General features: G+C 47.5%; 1 protein-coding gene across 16 annotated transcripts in view; it reads right to left on the bottom strand.

Annotated features, from left to right (window-relative positions):
• LOC121845337 (transcription factor COE3-like) overlaps window positions 1-23,732 on the bottom strand; it is a 106,018-nt gene that overhangs the window by 75,818 nt on the left and 6,468 nt on the right. For 9 of the 16 annotated variants that reach the window (XM_042316494.1, XM_042316497.1, XM_042316484.1 and 6 more), the window contains exon 2: window positions 16,304-16,448. In XM_042316494.1, the coding sequence (XP_042172428.1) occupies window positions 16,304-16,448 (145 nt within the window). The remainder of the gene's footprint in view (window positions 1-16,303; window positions 16,449-23,732) is intronic. The other 7 variants (XM_042316495.1, XM_042316492.1, XM_042316491.1 and 4 more) reach the window with 1 other exon arrangement.

Genomic DNA, 23,732 nt, shown 5'->3' with positions numbered 1-23,732 from the left:
CTCTTCCTGGGGTTCATTATGGATCCCCATTAGCTGCTGCCAAGACAGCAGCTACTCTTCCTGGGGTTCATTATGGATCCCCATTAGCTGCTGCCAAGACAGCAGCTACTCTTCCTGGGGTTCATTATGGATCCCCATTAGCTGCTGCCAAGACAGCAGCTACTCTTCCTGGGGTTCATTATGGATCCCCATTAGCTGCTGCCAAGACAGCAGCTACTCTTCCTGGTGTTTATTATGGATCCCCATTAGCTGCTGCCAAGATATTATGGATCCTCTTCCTGGGGTCCAGCGAAATGACCATTTTAAAAACATTACAATAAATTCACAGACCGTGTGCCCTCAGGCCCCTACTCCACCAGATATATACAGTACAAAATCCATGTGTACATATGTATGCTATTGTGTGTGTGTGTGTGTGTGTGTGTGTGTGTGTGTGTGTGTGTGTGTGTGTGTGTGTGTGTGTGTGTGTGTGTGTGTGTGTGTGTGTGTGTGTGTGTGTGTGTGTGTGTGTGTGTGTGTGTGTGTGTGTGTGTGTGTGTGTGTGTGTGTGTGTGTGTGTGTGTGTGTTGGTGTTGGTGTTGCTTCACAGTCCCCGCTGTTCCATAAGGTGTTTTTTTGTCTGTTTTGTCTGACCTATTGTGGCATGTTTTGTGGGGTAGTCAGGGTGTCCGAGCTGTGTGCCAGTAGTTCAAACAGACACCTTGGTGCATTCAACCTGTCAATACCTCTGACTTCATCACTACTTGTATTTGTGAATTTCTTCTCCACTATCAGCCAGGAGAGATTGACATGCATATTATTAATATTAGCTCTCTGTGTACATCCAAGGGCCAGCCGTGCTGCTCTGTTCTGAGCCAATTGCAATTTTCCTAAGTCCTTTTTTTGTGGCACCTGACCACACGACTGAACAGTAGTCAAGGTGCGACAAAACTAGGGCCTGTAGGACCTGCCTTGTTGATAGTGCTGTTAAGAAGGTAGAAACTAGGGCCTGTAGGACCTGCCTTGTTGATAGTGTTGTTAAGAAGGTAGAAACTAGGGCCTGTAGGACCTGCCTTGTTGATAGTGTTGTTAAGAAGGTAGAAACTAGGGCCTGTAGGACCTGCCTTGTTGAAAGTGTTGTTAAGAAGGTAGAAACTAGGGCCTGTAGGACCTGCCTTGTTGATAGTGTTGTTAAGAAGGTAGAAACTAGGGCCTGTAGGACCTGCCTTGTTGATAGTGTTGTTAAGAAGGTAGAAACTAGGGCCTGTAGGACCTGCCTTGTTGATAGTGTTGTTAAGAAGGTAGAAACTAGGGCCTGTAGGACCTGCCTTGTTGAAAGAAACTGTTGTTAAAGTGTTGAAAGGTAGAAACTAGGGCCTTGAAAGTTGATAGTGTTGTTAAGAAGGTAGAAACTAGGGCCTGTAGGACCTGCCTTGTTGATAGTGTTGTTAAGAAGGTAGAAACTAGGGCCTGTAGGACCTGCCTTGTTGATAGTGCTGTTAAGAAGGCAGAGCATCACTTTATTGTAGACAGACTTCTCTCCATCTTAGCTACTACTACATCAATATGTTTTGACCATGACAGTTTACAATCTAGTGTTTCTCCAAGCAGTTTAGTCACCTCAACTTGCTCATTTTTCACAATATTTATTACAAGATTTAGTTGAGGTTTAGGGTTTAGTGAATGATTTGTTCCAAATACAATGTTTTTAGTTTTAGAAATATTTATGGCTAATTTATTCCTTGCCACCCACTCTGAAACTCTTTGTTGAGTGTTGCAGTCATTTCAGTTGCTGTAGTAGCTGACATGTATAGTGTTGAGTCATTCACATACATAGACTCTCTGGCTTTCCTCAAAGCCAGTGGCAATTCAATAGTAAAGATTGATCTTATTTTAGCTGTTGTTGCTATAATATGGACATAGTCTTCTACCAGATAGGGCTATCCCCCCTTTGTTACAACACAACTGATTGGCTCAAACACATTAAGAAGGAAAGAAATTACACAAATTAACTTTTAAGAAGGCACACCTGTTAATTGAAATGCATTCCAGGTGACTGCCTAATAAAACTGGTTGAGAGAATGCCAAGAGTTTGCAAAGCTGTCATCAAGGCAAAGGGTGGCTATTTGAAGAATTTCGATGATAAAATCTATTTTGATTTGTCTAACACTTTTTTTGGTTACTACATGATTCCATATGTGTTATTTCATAGTTTTGATGTCTTCACTATTATTCTACAATGTAGAAAATATATATATTTTTTAAATACAAATACATTTAAAAAAAACTTGAATCAAGTAGGTGTTCTAAAACTTTTGACTGGTAGTTAATATTTAAAAAATGTCAGACGTGCTAGCAAGCTCCAGACCACCAGTAGCCATCACTGAGGCAAACAGTCAGGGACAGAGTTCTCTCTCTCTTTTATCACACCTTCTTCTACACCCAGACTTCCTCTGGCCCCTGCTTCGATGAGCATTCTGGAATGCAGATTCTGCTACAAAGAGACTAGATACCTAAAGATGTACACTTTGTCTGTTTATTAACGCTCCTCAGTTCTCCTGCTCTATTTCCTGTTGCTAAATGGTCAGTGGGAGGGAGGTGACTAACAGTAATGGATTTCCTCCCCCACTCTCACTCCTCCACCCTCTACATCAACTGCTCCTTCATTTTAAATGTTGTTTTATTTATTTAAATCTGTCCGTCTCTCTTATTGTTGTTGAAAGGGGATAGAAGGAGAGACAATGGAAAGGTGCTTTGAACTGTAAAGCCACAAAGCCTTGTCAATAATTCACAAACGGATGTTTTGTAATCTGTAGTACCTTTTAGTGTATTTGGGGTAGTTGTACCTAAGGTGTCTGAGTTTTACCCGCTTTCATCCTGTACCACTGTAACATCGTTGTTATAGCCAAGATGTCTGAGTTTATACCCGCTTTCATCCTGTACCACTGTAACATCGTTGTTATAGCCAAGATGTCTGAGTTTATACCCGCTTTCATCCTGTACCACTGTAACATCATTGTTATAGCTAAGATGTCTGAGTTTATAATAGCTATCATCCTGTACCACTGTAACATCGTTGTTATAACTAAGATGTCTAAGTTTATAATAGCTACCACAGTAACACCAATGTTTCTATCATTGCAATTCAGTTTATATAAAAACAGCACAAAAACTAATGTATGTTAAAAACAAATATGTGGATTTTTATTTATTTTTATATATCTGTTATTAATAAAAATATAAATTATAAAATACTGATAAAATAATAATGGGTTATAATTATAAGGCGTACATATGATCAATAATGAGACGATATAATCATCGCCATCATGCATTGATTTCCCCCTCTCCTTCCCTCAGCTAGCTCTCAGTCAGCCAGCCAGGTTAATCACCATTAGGTATTGTTGTGTTCTACACTCCAGACAAGGCCCCAGTCTTTGTTTGCTTTAATGTTGGACCAGCCGAGGTTGTATTTGCTCATTCCACGAGCATCTCCCTGTGTAGCAGAGGGGCCATGAGCCCACAGCACACACACACACACACACCACCACGGGAGGGAGGGAGGGATGGTGGGAAGGAGGGCGGAGGGAGGGAGGGAGGGAGGGGGGAGGGAGGCAGAGAGAGAGAGAAAGAGACAGAGGGAGGGAGGGAGGGAGGGAGGGAGGGAGGGAGGGAGGGAGGGAGGGAGGGAGGGAGGGAGGGAGGGAGGGAGGGAGGGAGGGAGGGAGGGAGGGAGGGAGGGAGGGAGGGAGGGAGGGAGGGCTGCCCTTAACTGGCACTGTTGACTCCATGCTAATAAGTTCATACAAATTTTCATTTCTGAGGCTTGCGATTGACATTTGCTTTTCTTAATTGCAGGCAGGAGCGTTTGAAAAAGCATCAACTCTCTAAAGACAGACAAGACTCCTCAAAGGGACTGACATTCATCAGCGAAGCCAATTATAGCAAATAATTCACCAAAAATTACAGTAAACAAATGTACTGTCTGTAGGTGAGAGGGAGGGAGGGAAGGAGGGACGGAGGGACGGACAGAAGGAAGGAAGGGTGGGTTGTGGTGGGGGGTTGTTCGGGGGCTGAAGGGAGGCAGGTGGGGGGTTAGGGAGAAGAGGCTGGATGGGGATGCGGGTGGGGGGTGGACTGGGCAGAGCAGAGGCACAGGAGGGGCTGGCTGGCAGCTGGGGCTTCAGACAGCCACACACACACACCGACTCGAATTTCGCAATGCTTCCCCCGTTGGTGCCTAGCGTGGAGACGGGAGAGACGGGGGCCGGGGCTGGGGGGCCGGGGCTGGGGGGGGCCGGGGTTGCTCTAAACCGAGCCGTGCATGAGCCACCTCCATTCTACCCGTGATTAGCATACATTTTCAATGCACATATAGAGGGGGGGGACATGTGTTCAATGGGGAGCATGGCGAACCAAATTACACAGACAGCGTTAGCCATCTAATGATATACGTGCACAATGCCCTCAAGCAGATGATGGAAATTGGAGAGAGCAGACGTACGCAGTCAGCCAGCGAGAGAGAGACGGACGGGCTGGAACAGGACCAGTCTGGTGAAGGATGTTCTGAATCCAAGTTCACCCAACAAACAGGGATACCAGGCTAGGTAGGCTGTTCTGGAGGCAAGTTCACCCAACATACAGGAATACCAGGCTAGGTAGGCTGTTCTGATGCCAAGTTCACCCAACATACAGGGATACCAGGCTAGGTAGGCTGTTCTGGAGCCAAGTTCACCCAACATACAGGAGTACCAGGCTAGGTAGGCTGTTCTGGAGCCAAGTTCACCGAACAAACAAGGATACCAGGCTAGGTAGGCTGTTCTGAAGACAAGATCACCCAACATACAGGAATAGCAGGCTAGGTAGGCTGTTCTGAAGCCAAGTTCACCCAACATACAGGAATACCAGGCTAGGTAGGCTGTTCTGGAGGCAAGTTCACCCAACATACAGGGATACCAGGCTAGGTAGGCTGTTCTGGAGGCAAGTTCACCCAACATACAGGAATAGCAGGCTAGGTAGGCTGTTCTGGAGGCAAGTTCACCCAACATACAGGAATACCAGGCTAGGTAGGCTGTTCTGGAGGCAAGTTCACCCAACATACAGGAATACCAGGCTAGGTAGGCTGTTCTGGAGGCAAGTTCACCCAACATACAGGAATACCAGGCTAGGTAGGCTGTTCTGGAGGCAAGTTCACCCAACATACAGGAATACCAGGCTAGGTAGGCTGTTCTGATGCCAAGTTCACCCAACATACAGGGATACCAGGCTAGGTAGGCTGTTCTGGAGCCAAGTTCACCCAACATACAGGAGTACCAGGCTAGGTAGGCTGTTCTGGAGCCAAGTTCACCGAACAAACAAGGATACCAGGCTAGGTAGGCTGTTCTGAAGACAAGATCACCCAACATACAGGAATAGCAGGCTAGGTAGGCTGTTCTGAAGACAAGTTCACACAACATACAGGAATAGCAGGCTAGGTAGGCTGTTCTGAAGCCAAGTTCACCCAACATACAGGGATACCAGGCTAGGTAGGCTGTTCTGGAGGCAAGTTCACCCAACATACAGGAATAGCAGGCTAGGTAGGCTGTTCTGGAGGCAAGTTCTGGAGGCAAGTTCACCCAACATACAGGAATACCAGGCTAGGTAGGCTGTTCTGGAGGCAAGTTCACCCAACATACAGGAATACCAGGCTAGGTAGGCTGTTCTGGAGGCAAGTTCACCCAACATACAGGAATACCAGGCTAGGTACAACTTATTCTAATTAGTTGGATAGTTTTTTTTTAATTTTGTAAATATTATTTAAAAATCATAAAGGACCTAAATTTAGTATATAATATATTAAACAATATTCATTAAATGTTTTCCTCTACATTTTTATGTCAGTTGTGGGATAATTTATTGTATTGTTCACAAGATAACGACTAGCTAACGACTAGCTAATGTCTAGCTAATGACTAGCTAACATCTAGCTAACATCTAGCTAACGACTAGCTAACGACTAGCTAACGACTATCTAACGACTAACTAACGACTAGCTATAACATCTAGCTAACGACTAACTAACGACTAACTAACGACTAGCTAACGACTAGCTAACGACTAGCTAACGACTATCTAACGACTAACTAACGACTAGCTATAACATCTAGCTAACGACTAGCTAACGACTAGCTAACAACTAGCTAACGACTAACTAACGACTAGCTAACGTCTAGCTAACGACTAACACATCACTTCCTCCCTGCTTGCCAGCTCTCTTCTGATTTTTCTCATAATGCCAAGTCTTCTGGAAGCGGTTCGGCGCCTGCATGTGACTTATCTCAACATCACTTGTCACACTCCAACGAATCTCTGGCTTTGTTGTGCTTCAAGTGGACAGTCAACAAGGAGCCAAGAGAGGCAGAGAGAGAGCGGAGAGAAATATTTGGTACTGACTACCCACTACCCACAACCTACCAGGCCTCCCGGCTCACCTCCCCACGTCCCCCTGTGTCTGGTGTTGACTATTCAACGGCTCAGACACAAGAGGCATGTGGCAGGGTCTACAGTCAATCACGGACTACAGGAAGAAACCCAGCCCAGTCACGGACCAGGATGTCTTGCTCCCAGGCAGACTAAATAACTTTTTTGCCCGCTTTGAGGACAATACAGTGCCACTGACACGGCCTGCAACGAAAACATGCGGTCTCTCCTTCACTGCAGCCGAAGTGAGTAAGACATTTAAACGTGTTAACCCTCGCAAGGCTGCAGGCCCAGACGGCATCCCCAGCCGCGCCCTCAGAGCATGCGCAGACCAGCTGGCCGGTGTGTTTACGGACATATTCCACCAATCCCTATACCAGTCTGCTGTTCCCACATGCTTCAAGAGGGCCACCATTGTTCCTGTTCCCAAGAAAGCTAAGGTAACTGAGCTAAACGACTACCGCCCCGTAGCACTCACATCCATCATCATGAAGTGCTTTGAGAGACTAGTCAAGGACCATATCACCTCCACCCTACCTGACACCCTTGACCCACTCCAATTTGCTTACCGCCCAAATAGGTCCACAGACGATGCAATCTCAACCACACTGCACACTGCCCTAACCCATCTGGACAAGAGGAATACCTATGTGAGAATGCTGTTCATCGACTACAGCTCGGCATTCAACACCATAGTACCCTCCAAGCTCGTCATCAAGCTCGAGACCCTGGGTCTCGACCCCGCCCTGTGCAACTGGGTACTGGACTTCCTGACGGGCCGCCCCCAGGTGGTGAGGGTAGGCAACAACATCTCCTCCCCGCTGATCCTCAACACTGGGGCCCCACAAGGGTGCGTTCTGAGCCCTCTCCTGTACTCCCTGTTCACCCACGACTGCATGGCCACGCACGCCTCCAACTCAATCATCAAGTTTGCGGACGACACAACAGTGGTAGGCTTGATTACCAACAACGACGAGACGGCCTACAGGGAGGAGGTGAGGGCCCTCGGAGTGTGGTGTCAGGAAAATAACCTCACACTCAACGTCAACAAAACTAAGGAGATGATTGTGGACTTCAGGAAAGAGCAGAGGGAACACCCCCATCCACATCGATGGAACAGTAGTGGAGAGGGTAGCAAGTTTTAAGTTCCTCGGCATACACATCACAGACAAACTGAATTGGTCCACTCACACAGACAGCATCATGAGGAAGGCGCAGCAGCGCCTCTTCAACCTCAGGAGGCTGAAGAAATTCGGCTTGTCACCAAAAGCACTCACAAACTTCTACAGATGCACAATCGAGAGCATCCTGGTGGGCTGTATCACCGCCTGGTATGGCAACTGCACCGCCCTCAACCGTAAGGCTCTCCAGAGGGTAGTGAGGTCTGCACAACGCATCACCGGGGGCAAACTACCTGCCCTCCAGGACACCTACACCACCCGATGCTACAGGAAGGCCATAAAGATCATCAAGGACATCAACCACCCGAGCCACTGCCTGTTCACCCCGCTGTCATCCAGAAGGCGAGGTCAGTACAGGTGCATCAAAGCTGGGACCGAGAGACTGAAAAACAGCTTCTATCTCAAGGCCATCAGACTGTTAAACAGCCACCACTAACATTGAGTGGCTACTGCCAACACACTGTCAATGACACTGACTCTACTCCAGCCACTTTAATCATGGGAATTGATGGGAAATGATGTAAATATATCACTAGCCACTTTAAACAATGCTACCTTATATAATGTTACTTACCCTACATTATTCATCTCATATGCATACGTAGATACTGTACTCTATATCATCGACTGCATCCTTATGTAATGCATGTATCACTAGCCACTTTAACTATGCCACTTGGTTTACATACTCATCTCATATGTATATACTGTACTCAATATCATCTACTGTATCTTGCCTATGCTGCTCTGTGCCATCACTCATTCATATATCCTTATGTACATATTCTTTATCCCCTTACACTGTGTATGACAGTAGTTTTTTTTGGGGAATTGTTAGTTAGATTACTTGTTGGTTATTACTGCATTGTCGGAACTAGAAGCACAAGCATTTCGCTACACTCGCATTAACATCTGCTAACCATGTGTATGTGACAAATACAATTTGATTTGATTTGATTTGACTACCCACAACCTAACAGGCCTCCCGGCTCACCTCCCCACCTCCCCCTGTGTTTACTGAACAGAGGCGTTGGGTTCGTACTTCTCTCTGCGTTCAGCTCCTGCCTCTCACCTCCCCACCTCCCTGTGTTTACTGAACAGAGGCGTTGGGTTCGTACTTCTCTCTGCGTTCAGCTCCTGCCTCTCACCTCCCCACCTCCCTGTGTTTACTGAACAGAGGCGTTGGGTTCGTACTTCTCTCTGCGTTCAGCTCCTGCCTCTCACCTCCCCACCTCCCTGTGTTTACTGAACAGAGGCGTTGGGTTCGTACTTCTCTCTGCGTTCAGCTCCTGCCTCTCACCTCCCCACCTCTCTGTGTTTACTGAACAGAGGCGTTGGGTTCGTACTTCTCTCTGCGTTCAGCTCCTGCCTCTCACCTCCCCACCTCTCTGTGTTTACTGAACAGAGGCGTTGGGTTCGTACTTCTCTCTGCGTTCAGCTCCTGCCTCTCACCTCCCCACCTCCCTGTGTTTACTGAACAGAGGCGTTGGGTTCGTACTTCTCTCTGCGTTCAGCTCCTGCCTCTCACCTCCCCACCTCCCTGTGTTTACTGAACAGAGGCGTTGGGTTCGTACTTCTCTCTCTGCGTTCAGCTCCTGACTCTCACCTCCCCACCTCTCTGTGTTTACTGAACAGAGGCGTTGGGTTCGTACTTCTCTCTGCGTTCAGCTCCTGCCTCTCACCTCCCCACCTCTCTGTGTTTACTGAACAGAGGCGTTGGGTTCGTACTTCTCTCTGCGTTCAGCTCCTGCTTCTCACCTCCCCACCTCCCTGTGTTTACTGAACAGAGGCGTTGGGTTCGTACTTCTCTCTGCGTTCAGCTCCTGCCTCTCACCTCCCCACCTCCCCCTGTGTTTACTGAACAGAGGCGTTGGGTTCGTACTTCTCTCTCTGCGTTCAGCTCCTGCCTCTCACCTCCCCACCTCCCTGTGTTTACTGAACAGAGGCGTTGGGTTCGTACTTCTCTCTGCGTTCAGCTCCTGCCTCTCACCTCCCCACCTCCCCCTGTGTTTACTGAACAGAGGCGTTGGGTTCGTACTTCTCTCTCTGCGTTCAGCTCCTGCCTCTCACCTCCCCACCTCTCTGTGTTTACTGAACAGAGGCGTTGGGTTCGTACTTCTCTCTCTGCGTTCAGCTCCTGCCTCTCACCTCCCCACCTCCCCCTGTGTTTACTGAACAGAGGCGTTGGGTTCGTACTTCTCTCTGCGTTCAGCTCCTGCCTCTCAGTGTGAAGCTCTAATCAGCACTCCTCTCTCCAAGGCAACATGGCACCGTGTTAGCGTACATCCCAAACGGCACTATGTAGCGCCCTACTTTTGACTAGGGCCTATGGGGTAGTAGTGCCCTTCATATGAAAATAGGGTGTCATTTTGGTACACAGACTTAGTCACCTTCCTCCTCATCCCTCCAGTATTGAGACACACCAACAGGTCTCATCTTGCCTGCTGTGCTGTACGTACTGAGGACTTCCTTTGTTCTGCCTGCTAAAAATGTCTTGTAATTGTGCCGGTGGTCTCCAGATGGCAGGTTGATACTGCTGCTGATGGGATTATACCTGTTTTACCTCTCCTAGGGCCATCTGCTCCTCTTTACTGGCTAAAGCCTTGCAGCCTGGATCCGTTTGTCTTTATTGCATCAGCCTAACAGTGTTACAGCCACTTGGCATGCAAATCAGATCCACGCTGCAGGGCCTCGAGGAGAGAGCCGGGGTCGCTGGGTACGACACACACACACACACACACACACACACTCACACACTCACTCACACACACACACACACACTCACACACACACACACTCACACTCATACACACACACACACACGGTAGAGCGTAGACACAGACGAGGGTCGCTGAGACGCTCTTTTACACACCCCTTACTGACGACTACAGGCTCTTTTATGAACTGAGGAACACGTGGAGGTGAGAGAGTAAGGGAGGGGGCGGAGGGGGAATTACTATACCATCAACTGGAATACATTATATTCAGCTGGTGTTTGAAACGTAGATAATAGGTTGTATTAGGGAGACAGAATTGCAGATAAACAGAGTTAATAGGTATTCCTGTACAGACTTTGTAGCCAATCTACAGCATAGTTAACATGGACTATACATTAGGTCTGTCTGTCTGTCTGTCTGTCTGTCTGTCTGTCTGTCTGTCTGTCTGTCTGTCTGTCTGTCTGTCTGTCTGTCTGTCTGTCTGTCTGTCTGTCTGTCTGTCTGTCTGTCTGTCTGTCTGTCTGTCTGTCTGTCTGTCTGTCTGTCTGTCTGTCTGTCTGTCTGTCTGTCTGTCTGTCTGTCTGGTCTGTCTGTCTGTCTGTCTGTCTGTCTGTCTGTCTGTCTGTCTGTCTCTCTAAAATGGGTAGACAATAAAATATCAGTAATCTGAGATTTGACTGTGATATGAGACTGCGTTTCAAATGTTAGATACAGTATGTTTCGTCATTAAATGTTCCATTCTACCCAGCCACGTCTGCCCTCTAACACAATCCATACACACTTCATAGATCTGTGTGGTCTTCACTCAATAACGGGAAGGTGGAGGAGATACACTCCAGATCAGGAGATGGATCATCTGAAAACCACCCGTACAAATCTAGATTCATAAGGACAGGAGCTCTGCTGCACATTGGGCCTTTTGATGAGATGATTCAGTGGTTGTTGGGTGGGTTGATCTAGTTGTTGGGTTGGGTGAGTAGGCTGTGCAGACGCCAGTTCCCCTGTCCCGCAGGACCCCCTCAGACAGGGGGAGACCCGCGGTAGAGTGTGGGGGGGGGGGGGACTCAACCTCTTTAATTGCTCCCCTAATTAAAGCTGGTTGCTAAGCAAAACATGCCTTCTATCCCGTGGATACGGAGAGAGAGAGAGAGGGAGACAAACAATACGTCACAGGCCGTAACGACTTCACAGCTTAGGGCTAACCATCAATTATTAGATTGTCTTTCTCTGCCCGTTTTGTCATTAGTATAGAACCCCCCCCAAAAAAAAAAAAACAGTCATTTCCTTCCCCCGCAGAGATCTGGGGGTTGATATAGTGCATTTCATTGATATAACGCCTTTGCTTTGCCTCTCCTGTTGCATTATTAAAACCACTTCTGTTATGATAGCGTGATGATAATCACTGCCTAATTAAGACAACAACACCCTCGTGCTATTAAAGGTTTGGGTAACATCATACTATACATACCAGCCACTTGTACTTGCCAGTGATAACTAGCTAATACGCGTTTGACAAGGTCCCGTTTCCCAGAGTGTTTGAACTGAACCGAGTCCAACAGGAAGGTCAGAAGGTTGAACTCTGTCCTTCCTGCATTTATATTTCCCAGACTTTGCTGCTCCGAATGTATTTTTCTCTCTGCAGAGCAGCCAATCAGTCAGTCTTCTGATGTGGAGTCAGCTGTGCTGGTTTCCTCATTGATGAGTACGACACCACAGTAGTGCTTTTATAAGGATCTAGCTACAGATCCCAGTAACAATAACCTGACCCCACACTACAGATCCCAGTAACAATAACCTGACCCCACACTACAGATCCCAGTAACAACAACCTGACCCCACACTACAGATCCCAGTAACAACCTGACCCCACACTACAGATCCCAGTAACAACAACCTGACCTCACACTACAGATCCCAGTAACAATGACCTGACCCCACACTACAGATCCCAGTAACAATAACCTGACCCACACTACAGATCCCAGTAACAATAACCTGACCCCACACTACAGATCCCAGTAACAATAACCTGACCCCACACTACAGATCCCAGTAACAATAACCTGACCTCACACTACAGATCCCAGTAACAACAACCTGACCTCACACTACAGAACCCAGTAACAACAACCTGACCCCACACTACAGATCCCAGTAACAATAACCTGACCCCACACTACAGAACCCAGTAACAACCTGACCTCACACTACAGAACCCAGTAAGAACCCCAGTAACAACCTGACCTGACCCCACAACCTACAGAACCCAGTAACAACCTGACCTCACACTACAGAACCCAGTAACAACCTGACCTCACACTACAGAACCCAGTAACAACCTGACCTCACACTACAGAACCCAGTAACAACCTGACCTCACACTACAGAACCCAGTAACAACCTGACCTCACACTACAGAACCCAGTAACAACCTGACCTCACACTACAGATCCCAGTAACAATAACCTGACCTCACACTACAGAACCCAGTAACAACCTGAACTCACACTACAGAACCCAGTAACAACAACCTGACCTCACACTACAGAACCCAGTAACAACCTGACCTCACACTACAGAACCCAGTAACAACCTGACCCCACACTACAGAACCCAGTAACAACACTACAGAACCCAGTAACCCCACACTAACAACCTGACCTCACACTACAGAACCCAGTAACAACCTGACCTCACACTACAGAACCCAGTAACAACCTGACCTCACACTACAGAACCCAGTAACAACCTGACCTCACACTACAGAACCCAGTAACAACCTGACCTCACACTACAGAACCCAGTAACAACAACTGACCTCACACTACAGAACCCAGTAACAACCTGACCTCACACTACAGAACCCAGTAACACCTCACACTAAGAACCCAGTAACAACCTGACCTCACACTACAGAACCCAGTAACAACCTGACCTCACACTACAGAACCCAGTAACAACAACCTGAACCTCACACTGACCTCAGAACCCAGTAACAACCTGACCTCACACCACAGAACAGTAACAACCTGAGTAACAACCTGACCTCACACTACAGAACCCAGTAACAACCTGACCTCACACTACAGAACCCACAACCTGACAGAACCCAGTAACAACCTGACCTCACACTACAGAACCCAGTAACAACCTGACCTCACACTACAGAACCCAGTAACAACCTGACCTCACACTACAGAACCCAGTAACAACCTGACCTCACACTACAGAACCCAGTAACAACCTGACCTCACACTACAGAACCCAGTAACAACCTGACCTCACACTACAGAACCCAGTAACAACCTGACCTCACACTACAGAACCCAGTAACAACCTGACCTCACACTACAGAACCCAGTAACAACCTGACCTCACACTACAGAACCCAGTAACAACCTGACCTCACACTACAGAACCCAGTAACAACCCTGACCTCACACTACAGAACCCAGTAACAACCTGACCTCACACTACAGAACCCAGTAACAACAACCTGACCCCACACTACAGAACCCAGTAACAACCTGACCTCACACTACAGAACCCAGACAACCTGACCTCACACTACAGAACCCAGTAACAACCCTGACCTCACACTACAGAACCCAGTAACAACCTGACCTCACACTACAGAACCCAGTAACAACCTGACCTCACACTACAGAACCCAGTAACAACAACCTGAACTCACACTACAGAACCCAGTAACAACCTGACCTCACACTACAGAACCCAGTAACAATAACCTGACCTCACACTACAGAACCCAGTAACAACCTGACCCACACTACAGAACCCAGTAACAACCTGACCCCACACTACAGAACCCAGTAACAACCTGACCCCACACTACAGAACCCAGTAACAACCTGACCTCCAGTAACACACTCACACTAGAACCCAGTAACAACCTGACCTCACACTACAGAACCCAGAACCCACACTACAGAACCCAGTAACAACCTGACCTCACACTACAGAACCCAGTAACAACAACCTGACCCCACACTACAGAACCCAGTAACAACAACCTGACCTCACACTACAGAACCCAGTAACAACCTGATCCCACACTACAGAACCCAGTAACAACCTGACCTCACACTACAGAACCCAGTAACAACAACCTGATCTCACACTACAGAACCCAGTAACAACCTGACCCCACACTACAGAACCCAGTAACAAACTGACCTCACACTACAGAACCCAGTAACAACAACCTGATCTCACACTACAGAACCCAGTAACAACCTGACCTCACACTACAGAACCCAGTAACAACAACCTGACCTCACACTACAGAACCCAGTAACAACAACCTGACCAGAACCCAGTAACAACCTGACCTCACACTACAGAACCCAGTAACAACCTGACCTCACACCCAGTAACAGAACCCAGTAACAACAACCTGACCCAACACTACAGAACCCAGTAACAACAACCTGACCCCACACTACAGAACCCAGTAACAACCTGACCCCACACTACAGAACCCAGTAACAACAACCTGACCAGACACTACAGAACCCAGTAACAACAACCTGATCTCACCACAAATCAATTTCAGATTTGAAGTTTATTTTTAAAAAGCCATTGAGCAAGAGCCCTATTGAAAACACGTGTGAATAGAGATCACTACATATTTCACACAGAGCAATAATAAGTATAATTATAAGAATTATAAATATTACGTACATGTGTTCATGAAATTGACCAGTGAAATACAATGAGGTGATGGAGAATTAGAGAAGTACGTTGTGATGTCATAAAGGGACAGATGTGATCTGAAGGAACTAAACCAGAAGGCTCTTTATCTCAGCGGCTACCAGAGGAGCTAAAGATTTTACCTTTATTTAACCAAGCAAGTCAGTTAAGAACAAATTCTTATTTTCAACAACGGCCTAGGAACAGTGGGTTAACTGCCTGTTCAGGGGCAGAACGACAGATTTGTACCTTGTCGGGTCGGGGGTTTGAACTTGCAACCTTCTGGTTCCTAGTCCAACGCTCTAACCACTAGACTACCCTGCCGCCTCTACACTCTAACGACTAGACTACCCTGCCGCCTCTACACTCTAACCACTAGACTACCCTGCCGCCTCTACACTCTAACCACTAGACTACCCTGCCACATCTACACTCTAACCACTAGACTACCCTGCCGCCTCTTCACTCTAACCACTAGGCTACCCTGCCGCCTCCACACTCTAACCACTAGACTACCCTGCCGCCTCTACACTCTAACCACTAGACTACCCTGCCGCCTCTACACTCTAACCACTAGACTACCCTGCCGCCTCTACACTCTAACCACTAGACTACCCTGCCGCCTCTACACTCTAACCACTAGACTACCCTGCCGCCCCAAGACGACAAGCTACATGAGGAAAGAGAGATGGGACTAAAGAACTAACAATGAAGATATGTTTTTTCAACATCTTTTCAAGGTCTTGTGCTCGTAGGGAAACTAGAAAGTATTTCAAAATAAAAGTCATGTAGAATGTGCTCATAGGGAAACTAGAGGGTATTTCAAAATAAAAGTCATGTAGAATGTGCTCATAGGGAAACTAGAAAGTATTTCAAAATAAAAGTCATGTAGAATGTGCTCATAGGGAAACAAGAAAGTATTTCAAAATAAAAGTCATGTAGAATGTGCTCGTAGGGAAACTAGAGAGCATTTCAAAATAAAAGTCTTGTAGAATGTGCTCATAGGGAAACTAGAGAGCATTTCAAAATAAAAGTCTTGTAGAATGTGCTCATAGGGAAACTAGAGAACATTTCAAAATAAAAGTCTTGTAGAATGTGCTTGTAGGGAAACTAGAGAGTATTTCAAAAATACAAATCATGTAGAATGTGCTCGTAGAGAAACTAGAGAGCATTTCAAAATAAAAGTCATGTAGAATGTGCTCGTAGGGAAACTAGAGGGTATTTCAAAATAAAAGTCATGTAGAATGTGCCTACCATGATAGAGATAAGGAGGGTCCGTACCTTCAGAAGGGTCTAGACGTCGAGCCCTTCTGCCGTGCTTGGAGTTGTTATGGACAAACATGTTGTCTGAGACCGCCAGGACGTGACCGTCCACGTTGACCGTTGTTGATACAACAACCTGCAACAGGAGTGAAAGGGGGAGCCAGTCATTAAAACAGTCTGTCTATGTATCTGTGTCAGGAGCCAGGTCATGTCGGCCTGTGCTGCCACACTGTTAACACGAAGTGCTTTGTGACACTGTAAACTAGTGACAACTGAGCTGCCACCAACTCGAAGGAGAAGAAACCTCTTGACTTTGCTGGAGTTTATTTTAAATGCCATCCAACACAACAGACTGTAGCTGCACTACCTGTCATGGGTTCATGACATCACTACGGGATGTTCAGTCTTTCTGTTGTAACACTATATGCTATACCAAACAAGGCCAATGGGAGGAAGGCCTGTCTCAGGTCTACAGTAATATACAGGGTTCTGTTCATGACACAGCCAATGGGAGGAAGGCCTGTCTCAGGTCTACAGTAATATACAGGGTTCTGTTCATGACACAGCCAATGGGAGGAAGGCCTGTCTCAGGTCTACAGTAATATACAGGGTAGTGTTCATGACACAGCCAATGGGAGGAAGGCCTGTCTCAGGTCTACAGTAATATACAGGGCTGTGTTCATGACACAGCCAATGGGAGGAAGGCCTGTCTCAGGTCTACAGTAATATACAGGGCTGTGTTCATGACACAGCCAATGGGAGGAAGGCCTGTCTCAGGTCTACAGTAATATACAGGGTAGTGTTCATGACACAGCCAATGGGAGGAAGGCCTGTCTCAGGTCTAGGTCAGTAATATACAGGGTTCTGTTCATGACACAGCCAATGACACAGCCAATGGGAGGAAGGCCTGTCTCAGGTCTACAGTAATATACAGGGCTGTGTTCATGACACAGCCAATGGGAGGAAGGCCTGTCTCAGGTCTACAGTAATATACAGGGTTCTGTTCATGACACAGCCAATGGGAGGAAGGCCTGTCTCAGGTCTACAGTAATATACAGGGCTGTGTTCATGACACAGCCAATGGGAGGAAGGCCTGTCTCAGGTCTACAGTAATATACAGGGTTCTGTTCATGACACAGCCAATGGGAGGAAGGCCTGTCTCAGGTCTACAGTAATATACAGGGCTGTGTTCATGACACAGCCAATGGGAGGAAGGCCTGTCTCAGGTCTACAGTAATATACAGGGCTGTGTTCATGACACAGCCAATGGGAGGAAGGCCTGTCTCAGGTCTACAGTAATATACAGGGCTGTGTTCATGACACAGCCAATGGGAGGAAGGCCTGTCTCAGGTCTACAGTAATATACAGGGCTGTGTTCATGACACAGCCAATGGGAGGAAGGCCTGTCTCAGGTCTACAGTAATATACAGGGCTACAGCCAATGGGAGGAAGGCCTGTCTCAGGTCTACAGTAATGTTGTTCATGACACAGCCAATGGGAGGAAGGCCTGTCTCAGGTCTACAGTAATATACAGGGTTCTGTTCATGACACAGCCAATGGGAGGAAGGCCTGTCTCAGATCTACAGTAATATACAGGGTAGTGTTCATGACACAGCCAATGGGAGGAAGGCCTGTCTCAGGTCTACAGTAATATACAGGGCTGTGTTCATGACACAGCCAATGGGAGGAAGGCCTGTCTCAGGTCTACAGTAATATACAGGGCTGTGTAGCAAATGTAAGGAAATGTACGTAAACAGTCATGGACGACCTGACCTGACCTGACCTGACCTGACCTGACCCCAGTAAGACATGTTCATTTTAGTTTTAAAACATATATATATTGAATGTGGCACTCATGAACTATATATATATATGAGTACCACATTCAAATATAACATACTGGTACTTCTTCTCTTGTCTGTTTAACATGCTAATATTAGACTCTCCTCATTGGTCGTCTACAGTAAGATACACGAGTTGGACAGGGGATCACCCAGGGGTCTTAGAAAGATGACTCAGCCTCTGTACTGTACTGTAGTCTAGTTGGACAGGGGATCACCCAGGGGTCTTAGAAAGATGACTCAGCCTCTGTACTGTACTGTAGTCTAGTTGGACAGGGGATCACCCAGGGGTCTTAGAAAGATGACTCAGCCTCTGTACTGTACTGTCTTAGATGACTAGTTGGACAGATCACCCAGGGGCCTTAGAAAGATGACTCAGCCTCTGTACTGTACTGTAGTCTAGTTGGACAGGGGATCACCCAGGGGTCTTAGAAAGATGACTCAGCCTCTGTACTGTACTGTAGTCTAGTTGGATAGGGGATCACCCAGGGGTCTTAGAAAGATGACTCAGCCTCTGTACTGTACTGTAGTCTAGTTGGATAGGGGATCACCCAGGGGTCTTAGAAAGATGACTCAGCCTCTGTACTGTACTGTAGTCTAGTTGGACAGGGGATCACCCAGGGGTCTTAGAAAGATGACTCAGCCTCTGTACTGTACTGTAGTCTAGTTGGACAGGGGATCACCCAGGGGTCTTAGAAAGATGACTCAGCCTCTGTACTGTACTGTAGTCTAGTTGGACAGGGGATCACCCAGGGGTCTTAGAAAGATGACTCAGCCTCTGTACTGTACTGTAGTCTAGTTGGACAGGGGACCACCCAGGGTCTTAGAAAGATGACTCAGCCTCTGTACTGTACTGTAGTCTAGTTGGATAGGGGATCACCCAGGGGTCTTAGAAAGATGACTCAGCCTCTGTACTGTACTGTAGTCTAGTTGGATAGGGGATCACCCAGGGGTCTTAGAAAGATGACTCAGCCTCTGTACTGTACTGTAGTCTAGTTGGATAGGGGATCACCCAGGGGTCTTAGAAAGATGACTCAGCCTCTGTACTGTACTGTAGTCTAGTTGGATAGGGGATCACCCAGGGGTCTTAGAAAGATGACTCAGCCTCTGTACTGTACTGTAGTCTAGTTGGATAGGGGATCACCCAGGGGTCTTAGAAAGATGACTCAGCCTCTGTACTGTACTGTAGTCTAGTTGGATAGGGGATCACCCAGGGACCTTAGAAAGATGACTCAGCCACTGTACTGTACTGTAGTCTAGTTGGACAGGGGATCACCCAGGGGCCTTAGAAAGATGACTCAGCCTCTGTAGTCTAGTTGGACAGGGGACCACCCAGGGGTCTTAGAAAGATGACTCAGCCTCTGTACTGTACTGTAGTCTAGTTGGATAGGGGATCACCCAGGGGTCTTAGAAAGATGACTCAGCCACTGTACTGTACTGTAGTCTAGTTGGATAGGGGATCACCCAGGGGCCTTAGAAAGATGACTCAGCCACTGTACTGTAATGTACTGTAGTCTAGTTGGACAGGGGATCACCCAGGGGTCTTAGAAAGATGACTCAGCCACTGTACTGTAATGTACTGTAGTCTAGTTGGACAGGGGATCACCCAGGGGCCTTAGAAAGATGACTCAGCCTCTGTACTGTACTGTAGTCTAGTTGGACAGGGGATCACCCAGGGGTCTTAGAAAGATGACTCAGCCTCTGTAGTCTAGTTGGATAGGGGATCACCCAGGGGTCTTAGAAAGATGACTCAGCCTCTGTACTGTAATGTACTGTAGTCTAGTTGGACAGGGGATCACCCAGGGGTCTTAGAAAGATGACTCAGCCACTGTACTGTAATGTACTGTAGTCTAGTTGGACAGGGGATCACTTAGAAAGATGACTCAGCCACTGTACTGTAATGTACTGTAGTCTAGTTGGACAGGGGATCACCCAGGGGCCTTAGAAAGATGACTCAGCCTCTGTACTGTACTGTAGTCTAGTTGGACAGGGGATCACCCAGGGGTCTTAGAAAGATGACTCAGCCTCTGTAGTCTAGTTGGATAGGGGATCACCCAGGGATCTTAGAAAGATGACTCAGCCTCTGTACTGTACTGTAGTCTAGTTGGATAGGGGATCACCCAGGGGTCTTAGAAAGATGACTCAGCCTCTGTACTGTACTGTAGTCTAGTTGGACAGGGGATCACCCAGGGACCTTAGAAAGATGACTCAGCCTCTGTACTGTACTGTAGTCTAGTTGGACAGGGGATCACCCAGGGACCTTAGAAAGATGACTCAGCCTCTGTACTGTACTGTAGTCTAGTTGGATAGGGGATCACCCAGGGACCTTAGAAAGATGACTCAGCCTCTGTACTGTACTGTAGTCTAGTTGGATAGGGGATCACCCAGGGGCCTTAGAAAGATGACTCAGCCTCTGTACTGTACTGTAGTCTAGTTGGACAGGGGATCACCCAGGGGCCTTAGAAAGATGACTCAGCCTCTGTACTGTACTGTAGTCTAGTTGGACAGGGGATCACCCAGGGGTCTTAGAAAGATGACTCAGCCTCTGTACTGTACTGTAGTCTAGTTGGATAGGGGATCACCCAGGGACCTTAGAAAGATGACTCAGCCACTGTACTGTACTGTAGTCTAGTTGGACAGGGGATCACCCAGGGGCCTTAGAAAGATGACTCAACCACTGTACTGTACTGTAGTCTAGTTGGACAGGGGATCACCCAGGGCCCTTAGAAAGATGACTCAGCCACTGTACTGTACTGTAGTCTAGTTGGACAGGGGATCACCCAGGGGTCTTAGAAAGATGACTCAGCCACTGTACTGTACTGTAGTCTGTACTGTAGTTGGAGGGGTCTTAGAAAGATGACTCAGGATCACCCAGGGGGGGATCACCCAGGGGCCTTAGAAAGATGACTCAGCCTCTGTACTGTAGTCTAGTTGGACAGGGGATCACCCAGGGGCCTTAGAAAGATGACTCAGCCACTGTACTGTACTGTAGTCTAGTTGGACAGGGGATCACCCAGGGGCCTTAGAAAGATGACTCAGCCTCTGTAGTCTAGTTGGACAGGGGATCACCCAGGGGCCTTAGAAAGATGACTCAGCCTCTATAGTCTAGTTGGACAGGGGACCACCCAGGGGCCTTATAAAGATGACTCAACCACTGTACTGTACTGTATTCTAGTTGGACAGGGGATCACCCAGGGGCCTTAGAAAGATGACTCAGCCACTGTACTGTACTGTATTGTCTAGTTGGACAGGGGATCACCCAGGGGTCTTATAAAGATGACTCAACCACTGTACTGTACTGTAGTCTAGTTGGACAGGGGATCACCCAGGGGTCTTATAAAGATGACTCATCCACTGTACTGTGGTCTTCCTGGGTTTAATTTGACTTTCCCCACCATTCAGTGATCCAGATAACTCTGCAGAGGGCTGAGAACGAACCACTCCGCACCTTCTGAACAATGAAGGGAAACACAATTCATGCGAAATACGAGGTCCTGAACTCCAGCCTCCATCGTTTCTGTTCCCAAGAAACGGTTAAGGGAAAAGGCAGTTGCTTCTCTCCCTCTCTCTCCCCCCGTTTCTCTCTCTCTCTCTCTCCCTCTCCTCTCTCTCACTCTGTCTCTTTCTCCCTCCCTCCCTCTCCCTCCCTCCCTCCCTCCCTCCCTCCCTCCCCCCATCCCTCCCTCCCTCCCTCCCTCCCTCCCTCTCCCTCCTCTCTCCCTCTCCTCTCCTCTCCTCTCTCCTCTCCTCTCCTCTCCTCTCCTCTCCTCTCCTCTCCTCTCCTCTCCTCTCTCCTCCTCCCTCCCTCTCCCTCTCTCTCTCTCTGTCCTCTTTAGTTTTCGTGGTGGGTACAACGTCCCTGTAGGTTTCATGGTATTAACACAATACGTCACACCAATCAGAGGAAGGAGTCTGTCTTCGCACCTTGAAGTAGCTAAACCAAAATCAGAGTCGTTATATAACTACTTCCCACCAGCGCGTTGACTCGCTTTGCTCACATCATTAATGTCCTAGCTGTAGCTGAGTATTTACAGGATACGTGTTTATGTGCTTCCCTGAAGCAGAACTGTCTATGAGTAAACAACTAGTTACATTAAAAGAAGCCTCTTTATTAAAACGAACACACATTATAGCTTTCTTACAAACTTCTTTCTTGTTTTTCTAACTTCCTATGTGTGGTCATCTACTCTCACAGTGGAATAAATAAAGACTATAATATAAAGTAACGCACATTAAAAACATAGATATCTTTAAAAAGACTCTAAACTAACAGACATTAAAAAAAATGTTATAGCTATCTTTGAAAAATAATCAAAACTTAAAGCACATTAAAAACATAGATATATTTGTCTTGTTTTTGTGCCTTCGTCATTAGTGTGGAGGTCTCTGGAAATGAAATCATCTGTGATGTAGTGTGTAGTTAGAAAGGTCATTACAGTGAGAGGCCTCTTTTAACTCATAATAAACATTGCAGTTTAATCTTTTCTCCCTCTTCCAATGTAAGTGTGGATGTTGTCCTCTCAAAAATAGATTAAAAAACAAAAAAAGCACATCCAGTTTTGCTTCAAGCACGTCATTACCCTTTGCTGTGGGATGGCTGTTTTTGTCAAAACAACACATTGTATTTACAAGTGTGAACGCGTCGATTAAATATCTATATGTTTGTCATTTTGGAGTGGGTGTATGTACCTGCCACTCACCTCTCTCCCTCCTCTTCCTCTCTCCCTCCTCTTCCTCTCTCCCTCCTCCTCCTCTCTCACTCCTCCTCCTCTCTCCCTCCTCCTCCTCTCTCCCTCCTCCTCCTCTCTCCCTCCTCTCTCCTCCTCTTCCTCTCTCCATCCTCTTCCTCTCTCCCTCCTCTTCCTCTCTCCCTCCTCCTCTCTCCCTCCTCTTCCTCTCTCCCTCCTCCTCTCTCCCACCTCCTCCTCTCTCCCTCCTCTTCCTCTCTCCCTCCTCTTCCTCTCTCCCTCCTCTTCCTCTCTCTCTCCTCCTCCTCTCTCCCTCCTCTTCCTCTCTCCCTCCTCCTCCTCTCTCCCTCCTCTTCCTCTCTCCCTCCTCCTCTCTCCCCTCCTCCCTCTCTCCCTCCTCCTCCTCTCTCCCTCCTCTTCCTCTCTCCCTCCTCCTCTCTCCCTCCTCTTCCTCTCTCCCTCCTCCTCTCTCCCACCTCCTCCTCTCTCCCTCCTCTTCCTCTCTCCCTCCTCTTCCTCTCTCCCTCCTCTTCCTCTCTCTCTCCTCCTCCTCTCTCCCTCCTCTTCCTCTCTCCCTCCTCCTCCTCTCTCCCTCCTCTTCCTCTCTCCCTCCTCCTCTCTCCCTCCTCTTCCTCTCTCCCTCCTCCTCCTCCTCCTCCTCTCTCCCTGATGAATGAATGAAAGCATTGTCCTTTTCCCTCTTCAAAACGGTTGCCAGGAGATGAGTTCTTCTAGGCTTCAGCTACCAGGTCCTCTAACCTTTAAGGAGAACCTCATGGAAGGGACTCTGTCCAGTTGTCTATCTGCCATTAACAGTCTGTCAGCCACCCGCCTCACTGACCCCTGCCCTCTCTTCACCCTAACAGGCACCATTCACATTGATCTGTTGAT

The sequence above is a fragment of the Oncorhynchus tshawytscha genome, unplaced genomic scaffold (assembly GCF_018296145.1).
Source record: "Oncorhynchus tshawytscha isolate Ot180627B unplaced genomic scaffold, Otsh_v2.0 Un_contig_2740_pilon_pilon, whole genome shotgun sequence".
Taxonomy (NCBI): domain Eukaryota; kingdom Metazoa; phylum Chordata; class Actinopteri; order Salmoniformes; family Salmonidae; genus Oncorhynchus; species Oncorhynchus tshawytscha.
The sequence above is the reverse complement of the archived record's forward strand: the minus strand, read 5'-3'. Positions and strand labels throughout refer to the sequence as shown.